The following is a 10,106-nucleotide window of genomic DNA, read 5'->3' as shown; positions in this document are numbered from 1 at the left end:
GGGGGGGTGGGGCCCCCCCCCCCCCTGCCCCTGCTCCAGCTCCAGTTCCAGCCAGGCCAAGCCTAATTTTTGCACATAGGTAAAACGAGGTTAATGATACCATTCCTATTTCCTTCAGAAAGTGTTCTGATGATAAAAAGCTCTATATTTGAACTAGGTATTATTATTATTTACTTGTTCTATGCAAAATGTACAGGATAAGCAAAGGCAGCAAATATTATCCTAAAATTTGCCACCTCTAGCAGTGAAGGAATAATTTATTCTTCCAGAATCATTCAAATCTATGCTTTATTGATTAGAGTGCCAAAAAACAATCCTTTTAAGGAAAGAGTACATTATTTATTTCTCACTTTTTTAATGTTTTTAGTGGAAAATGAAAATTGTAGAGCGGACACTGCCACAGATATAAATATGCTTTGAAAACGTTACACAACTGATGGAAGTTCAGTGTGCAAAAACTAACACTGCATCTGCAAAAGAAAACATAAATGCTTTTGTAAAGTTTTACACATAGCTTTAGAATGAGGACCCTTTTTTACTTATATGCGGCATCCATACGAGCATGGACATTTGTTTCCCTGGGGACAACTAGGAGTGGGATACCTTGTGTCATTGCTAGTTATCCCCTGGGAACACCTGTGCCATGTGCCCTGTGGAGTGCAGCAGGTTATCATGGGTGCAGTAGGGGAGGCTCAGGCCAACACTGGGCTGGCCCCAGCAGCCTTGCCTGGGACCCTGGGGGCCACCTGGGGCTGCAACAGTGGTGATCCTGCTGCTCAGAGCCTGGCCAGCAGCCGGAGTGTGGCTCCAGGCAGCCAGGCTCTGGTTTTGAGCGGCGTGTGCTGCCTCCATGTGCACTGTTCTTTTTTATTTTGTGAGGGTTTTTTTGGCCCCCTGGATACTCAGGGTCAAAAAACCCGTCCACGCTGCTCCCTTGCAGCATGGAGAACAGTTGGATGTGTGGTATGTGGTACCACGGATGTCTCTACAGTGCCACATACAGCAAGCTACACTCATCTGGATGTGGCCATATTGTAAAATTTATGTTGAGAGTATAGGCTTTGTGGGTTCTATAATATCACTGAAGGCTGCATTTAAAATAAAAAAAAATGTTTAGGCTTGAGATATGATCAACTTGAAATGGCAGACATGTTCACAAGAAAACACTCAATTGTTGCTTGTAATAGTTCCATAACTTCTACCTTTTTGTATTGAAATAAATTAGGGACACATTAAAAGCCTCTCTCTGCAAACCCTTACATATGTGCATTAAGTCAGACAAGCACAGTAGTAAAGGGCTGGGACCATACTTTTCATTCCATCCAGGAAGAGCACACACCAACTGCTGCAGCTTCCTGAGCCTGACGAAGGGTTTTTGAACCCGAAAGCTTGCTTAATAACTATTCTCCAACCATTTGGGTTGGTCTAATAAAAGATATCAAATTCACCCAAGGAACCTTGTCTGCCTATATCCTTAGACCAACACGGCTACAACCTAAACCCCTGGGACCATACTCACTCATTTGAAAGATGCTGATTTGCATATTTAGGAGAATAACAAATTTCTGCAATTTTTATATTCTTACTTAGTCACTTGGGAAACCATATTTTGTTTCTTCATATGTACAGGTATAATACAAATAACAATATTTTGTCCCTTTTGCCAAGATACTTTGCCAATATCTTCTGTGTTCTTCTCTGCAGATTTTTTGGAGAGTGGGACATACTAGAATTCAAAGTACATTATCAACTTAGAACAACCATTAAAATGACCTTTCAAAATACTGAACCACTTCCTTGCTCCAAGATTATTCTTTGACCTGAAGTTGGAGCAATGGGCATATTCCAGACAAGGGAGAAGGGATATTGTATAATAACTATTACACATGAGTGAGAAGAATCATCCTTATTCCATACACCTGCAACCAGTGATAAATAACAGCACTGTCAGTTATCACTTCCTGTTTTGAAAACTTTAGTGTTTTACAATCAGACTTATACTAACTTTGCCCATGGAATTCACTGTATATCACTACAGTACTAGCCTCTGGTGAAAGCACACTAAATGTAATGCAAGATAATGTAATGAAGCCTGATGTATTCTAAAGCCTGTTTGGACCGCCTGTTAAATGTGGCAGATATAAAAGCAGAAGGAAATAAATACCCAAGCTTATTTACTAAGTGGTAAAACCATGAACCTTTGAGTCAACAGATGCCTGGCCAAAACCTACAAATAAAGATACTCTGCAGGAACTGAAAGCCAATCACACTAAGCCAGAGTCAAGTCCACGAGTTGATAAATGCATTAAAGGTCAGTTGGAAACCAGGTGGAGAGAGACTGGGAACCTGTGTAGGGCCTGTGTGGCTGAGCATGTCCTTGGAAATGGATGACAGCCAACAGCAAAGCCTCTGCCCTGAAGTGAACAGAATGGTACTTCAGTGCTAATTACAGTAACAGCTGTGCTAAATAGCTGAGGAGCATCTGCTGTGAAAATTCAGCTTTAGCTTGCAAAAATTCTCTTCTTTTAAACATGGTGGATTGTATTACCAGTTGTATATTTCTGCTGCAGATTAAAGCATGCAGAGACAATGGCTTCCAGACTTCTTTAACAATTAATTTCTGCATTGCCTGAAGTCATCCTTCAGGGAGTTTATAAACAAAGAACTGAAAAACAATGCACCTTTCCATCAATGTATAAAGAAGTAGGAAAGAAAAATCCTCGTGAAAGATCTTTCACCTGTTTTGAATATCTCTGTGTACCTGTCATTTTAGTACTACTGTCTGGCAACAAGTATTAGCCCATTAAAGCACACAACTGCTGTCGCTGTATTAAAAGACTAACATTTAGGGGAACAATAAAGAGGTGATATTACTTTGCTCTAAGCAACATAATATACTCAATGAGGACCAATATTTGGTTGAGGAATAAAATGTCGACGTGAATTATGGATTTGGAGTCTGGACTGATTGAAGCCATTTTTCACCAGTATGATACACAATACATACAAAAGGCTTAATTTTTGTTTTTCTGTTTGATCATTTGGCCACACAACACATTTATACCAGTTAACCTGCCCATACATCATTGTAAAAAAAAAAGGAGCAAATATGCAAGGTATGATTTTACACTGGTTTTGCTCAGTGGGATCAAGTATTGAGTTATCCCAGAAAAACTACATTGGTGTAAATTACTGGATCCCCTGCCACCTCAGGATGAGGTCTCATAATAGCCCCCTACTGTGGCAGCTACCCTGGAAGAGCTTATCAATTGTCTGTTCTACATACCACTACAACTTACATTAGGGACCAAAATAGATAAATGCTGTACAACTGTTATTCTGTTATGTGTTCAGACCTTTTATTTACCATGCTAAAGTTTAATACAGTTTCACTCATTAAGTGTTTTTGGTTTCTTATGTATGCTTTTGCTCCTTTTAATTCCACTGCTTCCATAATTTGCACACGTCAAAAAGGATTAATGTATTCTTTTGTTTCATGGGCTTGACAGGTCTCACTCATGTCTACACTGTTATACTTCCTTGATTTTTTGTGGAACTGAAAGGAATCTTCCAACTATTATTGTTTTTGGAAAGGAAATAATGAACCATTTTTTTGCTATCCATGGGAGCTATCTCAGGAGCTAAAAACATTTTATAAAGATGTGAGCTATCTCAGGAGGATTTTTGCCTAGATTTACCTTAGACATATAACCCATTCTGAGATAAATTACAACAAACCTAAGGATGGCTGTACTGATAAGAACAGACTAACTCAACTACAAACAGATTTTATAGTTTCCACTTAATTCAAAGGAAATTCAGTCTTATAGGATTGGTTCTAAACTCTTGAGGATGACTTTAAATCTTCATGGAGGATACTTCCCAGTCACATAACACTTTTTGTCCATAGTATCACTTGGTGTGTATGCATACACACACACAAATACACATCCCCACTCCCCATTTTGTCTCAATCACTCCAAACAAGCGGTGGTTGCAACTGGCAGGATACTGCAGAAGTATTCATAACTAAGAAGTATGAGACTAAGAGACAAAATGAGGTTCAAACACTAATATCTGAAATATCCTCCAGTAAGGCAGAGAAAGTATCTTTTCACCCACTAAACCTAAAATTTTAGTGGTGACTGCCCAAGATGGTATTCTGAAGCATTTCAATTTTTTCTTGAAGCACTTTTCATCAAATAAGGAGTATTGGATAAATATTTAAAACTTTAATGTAATGTATTTTAATTTTTGTTTAATCCTTTTATACACTCCTGATTTTGCAGTTTTACTACTCACCCCTTCAAGTTCATTACCTTAAGTAAATACAGCAAGAATTATTTTTTTCATCTTTTAAATCAAATTATAGTGTAATCAAAGTAAATCCTCTATCAGTTGGCTTAGGAAATCCAGTCCCTAAATGAAATCAAAATAACTTCTGACTTTTTAAATAGAATTCAAATTATTAGCAAGCTATTATGAAAGTTGCAATTTAAAAAAAATATATAATATAAGGCATTTGTGGTGAGGGGTTGCAGCTGAACCATAAATTACACAGTACACATTATTCCTCAACAGAACAACATGATATTTGCATCAAACCAATTATCAGAGTGTTCTGTTGCCTAGATACAGTAAATTTGAAGTTTAATGCATTTTAGATGGGCATTTCAATTGCAAATAAAAAGCCAACAGTTTTTCACTTAGTGTACAGTACATACAGAAAGCAGTTTGCTGCAATCTTCCATTCATTTACTCTTAAGAGAAAGAAGCAGTTTAACCTTCTGGGCAAGATTTAGATATTCATAAATACTATGCTGTGTGAAAATGTTCCCAAATTTACCTGTTCCCAGGCGAAGACATGTTGATTGAAATAGAATTGAATCTGTTCATTAGCAATGTTAATACACAGTTGTTCAAAAGAATTCTTCTTGAAATTTTCAAATCCAAAAATATCAAGAATCCCAATGTTCAAGCCATCATCATTTTCACTGCAAAGATTAAATAAAGTCATCATATTTTTATTTTACATGACCTCTAATTTCATTATTGTATCAAGAAAGCAAATAATAAACTAAATGTCCATGGATGCTATATCTAGATGATTTGATATCAGTCAGATTTACTTTAGAAATATAATCCTTTCTGATATGTAATACAACAGATATGGACATGTAAGAATAATTATACCTGCAGAACAACCTAATTGAATTGTAATATTGGTGATCTCTAATGGCAAATACAAGTTAGATTTCCAATTTTATGTTTAAAATAATATTGATTAGTCTGTCAAAAAAGCCAACTACAGCACATAAACAACATTCAATTGCTCCTTGTTTCTATGGTAATAAAATATGCTTTACTGGATAATACCTTGTAATTAAATGCCAGTTACTGCTTGCTTTCAATTACAATGCATGTAATGCTTAGGAATGATTTGTATAAAAAAAAAGTCTAAAGAAAGGTCCCTGCATTCATTATTATGTTCCTAAATACCCTTTTTAAGAATTAAAAATTGGATTTAGACAGAAAATTAACTTAGCAAATATGTTCATGGGAAAGGAATTTAAAAGAGTAGCTTAAGACACCCAAGTTTGAAAATATGATCTTACATGCCTCTATCAAGAAACCTGAAAGAAATTGAACCAATACTGGAATTGGGTGAGTAACTGATTTTTTGGTACAGTGGGCAAAATGGCAGGTATTATTATTATTATTATTGGTTACCACAAAATGGAAAGTTTGTTTTTTTGGCTAATTATAAAAGTTTATTCTGGGTCACATGGAAAATTGTGACCTGAAACTAAACATTTTGTTTGATGGAGTATTTTACATAATCAGGTTTTCATAAAAAACACATGACTTTTGCCAATGAAGGCCTAAATTCACAAGCATTTTCTGAATGTAGTCTGAAAAATCAAAATGGTTCAGTTTGGAGCTATTAAAATGAAGCACTCTCACATTTCTATCCTTTGCACCCTTTCTCCCCACCCCCTGCTCTTTTTTGGTTAAAATAATGAATTCAGGTCAAAATCAGCAAATAGTTTTAGTTGTTCCAGAACACATTATCTGTTGAAAATATTTCACATAGCTCTATCTTATACAGAATGTCAAGAAATTAGTAAGTAAATTCCCTTCCAGACTGTAACAAGACTTGTTCCATTGGCTAAAGGACCCACCAAGGATACTCGGTAGCACAGAAAAGAAATATGTGCATCAGTTAGCAGTGCTGGTCAATCTTCCATGCATTTCATCTTCACATCCATTGATTAAAATTATATTTATTTGTGTTTTGCTGCTATTTAATATGGGAAAGTTTAGAAGAGACTCTTAAAAATTGAAGCCTCAGATTTCACCCAGTTCTTCAAAAATGAAAGTGCAGATTTGCTGAATTGAAATATAATGGATAGTTGGAATCAAGAAGCAGTTTATTCTATTTCCTTACCACCAGCAGCCTCAAGGTGCCTTAATATATATGACTTGTTAACAAAACCATATAACTTCTTCAACAGGTTTGCTTACATGTTATATCCCAGTCTCTTACCCCCTAATCTGGCTACACTTTTAGACAGTAAGGCTGAATCCAGATGAGCGTGGATGTGCCATATGTGGTACCGTAGATTGGTCTATGGTGCCACGCACCACACATGCAGGTGTTTCCTGTGCTCTTAACTTGCAGTGCAAGAAAAAAACAATACTGAAAAAAATGTGAGGTGGCACACATGGTGGCAACGCGCATCGTCCTAAACTGGAGCCTGCCTGGCTGAAGCCATACTTTGGCTGGTGGCCATGCTTCCTGCTGTGGTTGCAGCCCTGGGAGGCCCTCAGGACTCCAGGTAAGGCTGCTGGGGCCAGCACAGTTGCTGTCCCCAGTCTTCCCCACCCCACCTAGGGTAGCCTGCTGCACACCAGAGCATGTGTGGCATGAGCATTCCTCAGGGACAAGTAGCAGTGGTACAAGGTATGCCACTGCTACTTGTTCCTGGGGAAACAAGCATCCACACTTGTCTAGATGTGTGTGTCCACACATACAGACATGTGCATTTGCCACAGCTCAAATAGCAGTGGCACAAATTTGTGCTGGAGATTTGTGCCTCAGCACATGTGTCTGAATGTGTACTTTGATGCAGGGCAAGTTGTGCTGCTTGGGGCAAACTGCCCCTGTCCAGCTCCTCCTGGATTTTTAGCTAGGGGGAGCTGGAGGCTGGGGCCAGCACAGGTGCTGGCCCCAGCAGTATAAAAACCTGCTTTGGTGAGCAGTTCAAGGCTACTTGCCCTCAGGAGCTTCTGCGGCCCGGCCATGTGGTATCTGGGGACACTAGCCCTTTGTGCCAACTGGAATGCTGCAGCAGCCTGGACCTAGAGTGGCCCCTGCATCCTCTACCTACTGCAACAGTCTGGCAGTGGGAGCTGCTGCCTGGCTGTGACCTGCTGCAACTTGTGACCCATGGTCCCAAGGCTGCGCACCTGCCAGACCCAGATGGGGACTGCATGGCCACTTGGGTTGTGGTATGGGCACTGAAGCAGAGCCGCCTGCACCGCTGGGCCAGCTTCCAGTGGGCCGAGGCTGCTCAGTTGGCCTTTGTGTGGCACTGTTGTCATGTCTTCCAGTGCCCGTGCTCTGCCATCTGGGCAGCTATCACCCAGAAGATGTGCTCATTACGGTGGTCCACTGTGAACTGTTTAAGTGTGTCCTCCTGGCTCTAAATGACCGAAAGGTCAGCCACCTCGTCCGCCCTCCAGCTGGGTCCCTGATGCTGGCCCTGGGCAGGCGTTTCTGCCAGTCTCCCCACACCTGGCTCACCAGCAGGGATCCTGGTTTGCTCTATTTAAAAATCACAAATTCTCTGATAAAAACCCCAAATTCTCTAATTAAATCTTCAAATTCCATGTTTTTTCTTTATGTTTTATTGATATATTTACAATTTTAATGCTATTTGGAAGCCCACCACTGCCTCAACCATTACAATAAAATACATTCTAAATACTTATATATTTTGGCATTTGCTTTTGGTTTTTTTATCATAGGAAATTAGAGCTCCCCCTGTGCCCTTCACTCACCAGGATGAGGGTCCAGCTGTGACTGTCTCTACAGCTGCTTTGTGGAACTGAGCAGCACTGATGTGCTGGTGCCCTGCCTCTGCCCCTCACTCCCAAGCCACAGCCCCCGCCTGCCCCTCACTAATTCCCTCCTGGCAGCAGCTCCCACCCTGCACCAGGACATGAGTCCAGTTGCAGCTGTCCTACCTACAGCTTTGTGGCTCTGAGCAGTGCCAGACCTTGGTATTCTTCTCCCTGTGTCTGTGCCCAGGCCTCAGTGATCCCCATGCCCTTCCTAGAAAGCCCTTGACTGTGGCCAGCCTCCCCCTGCACGGGCTGTTCTAGGAGGACAGGGAGGCTCCAAGCCCGGCTTTAGTGGCTGCTTCTACCCATAGCCTTCTTCTCCCTCCCCCTCCCATCTCTCTTTCTCTCTCACACCCCTGCTGCCACCCCTGGCCCATCACAGACACACACAGACCATGCTGCCACCTTAATCCCCCCCTGCCCATGACCCACCCCTGCTGTGACCTTCACCCCTTCTGCCCAGTACCTCACACCCCCAAGTGGTACCCAAGACCAGGAGCCCCCCCCAGGCTGGGGCTGTGTGTCCCAGCACCGGTGTGGGCATGGGGCAGGACTGCAGTATGGCAGCTGCCCATGTGGCTACGGTTCCTGTCAGCAGGTCCTGTCCTGTCCTGTCTGGTGGCTAGGTATGCAGGGTGTGGGATTTGTGGTGGGGGTGTGGAGGAGGTTGTGAAGCAGTGTGGGAGGTGGAGGTGTGTGTGGGAGTGTGTGGGATTTGGGGAGGTGTGGGGGTGTATGGCAGTGTGTATGGGGGTGTGTGTGGGTGTGTGTGGGGTTTGTAAGGGTGTTGGTGGGTGTGGTAGTGTGTGGTGGTGTTTTTGAATATGGGCCATTGTGGAGTTTTTTGGGGGGGTGTGGGTTTGTGAGATGTGTGTGTGTGGGGGTGTATGGGAGTGTGTGTGAGGGGGGAGGTGTGTGTTGGGGGGTGTGGTTTATGGGGAGTGTGGAGTTTGTGAGTGGGGAGTGCCCCTGCCACACACTGCCCTCTATGGTGCACAGCCCCTGCTGCCAGCGGCAGCAGCAGGTACAGGGCATTTCGGGTGCTTATGGCCCACTGCAGGCGGAGCCCCACAGTGGCGCACAGCTCCAGCTGCATCCCTGGAGGCTACATGTGGCAGCATGGAACTGGCCCACCTTGCTGCCGCATGCCCCCCATAAATCTCACATTCCCTACAACCCGCCCACACAGTCCCACACCCACGTCCCTCCACAAACTGCACACACATGCACCTCCCAAGACTCAGGCACAGCCACGTGCCACTGGGGCACTTTGCCTGCTGCTGTTCATAAGCACCCCAAGGACCTGCTGCCTATTGCTGCTATGAGCCGTGTCCTGCTTGTATTTTCTCCAGCATGCAGCAGGGGGATGCAGAAGCCATAGAGACACCCTGACTGGCTGCCAGAGTGCCTCCTTGGAGGACCCAGCCTCTGGCTGCTTCCGGGCATGCTCTGAGAGTGCGACACACACTGCTTTTTTCCAGCAGTTTTTTTTGATACTGGATTGCAAATATGCAGCACAGGGAACATTTGCTTGTGCATGGTGTGTCTTTTGCAACATCTCAAAGTATTTGAGATGCTGTAATACACATGGGCATGCTTGTGTGGACATGGCCTAAATGTTTTCTGTGTCTGTACAGTGCCCAGCACAATGGAACCTTAGATCTAATAGGGGCTCTTGAGCATTATCATAATGCAAATATTTAAAAATAAGGGCACAATGTCACTTATTAATGAATGTCAGATTTGACCCTACAACTAATCTAAAGGAAAAAATACCTGATGTGTAACTATGATAGGTTACAATAGAGATACTCTTGATTTACATGAGTAAATTACATGAGATCAGAATTTTTCCCAGTTAATCTATAGATAAAGGCCAAGACGCCAATATTTTGGCTATTTACTATATTTTCACAGCATATTTTCACATTTTCACTGTGCTTTTTAAAAGCACATTTTCACTGTGCTTTTAAATAAGC

The 10,106-nt window shown here is 42.1% G+C and overlaps 1 protein-coding gene across 1 annotated transcript in view; it reads right to left on the bottom strand.

Moving 5' to 3' along the window:
• The window catches only part of MYO3A (myosin IIIA), a 219,080-nt gene that overhangs the window by 66,380 nt on the left and 142,594 nt on the right, over window positions 1-10,106 (bottom strand). The window contains exon 19 of the mRNA XM_025206153.1: window positions 4,847-4,994. Within this exon, the coding sequence (XP_025061938.1) occupies window positions 4,847-4,994 (148 nt within the window). The remainder of the gene's footprint in view (window positions 1-4,846; window positions 4,995-10,106) is intronic.

Source organism: Alligator sinensis, unplaced genomic scaffold (genome assembly GCF_000455745.1).
Source record: "Alligator sinensis unplaced genomic scaffold, ASM45574v1 scaffold455_1, whole genome shotgun sequence".
NCBI lineage: Eukaryota > Metazoa > Chordata > Crocodylia > Alligatoridae > Alligator > Alligator sinensis.
This window is presented reverse-complemented; position numbering and strand designations above follow the sequence as displayed.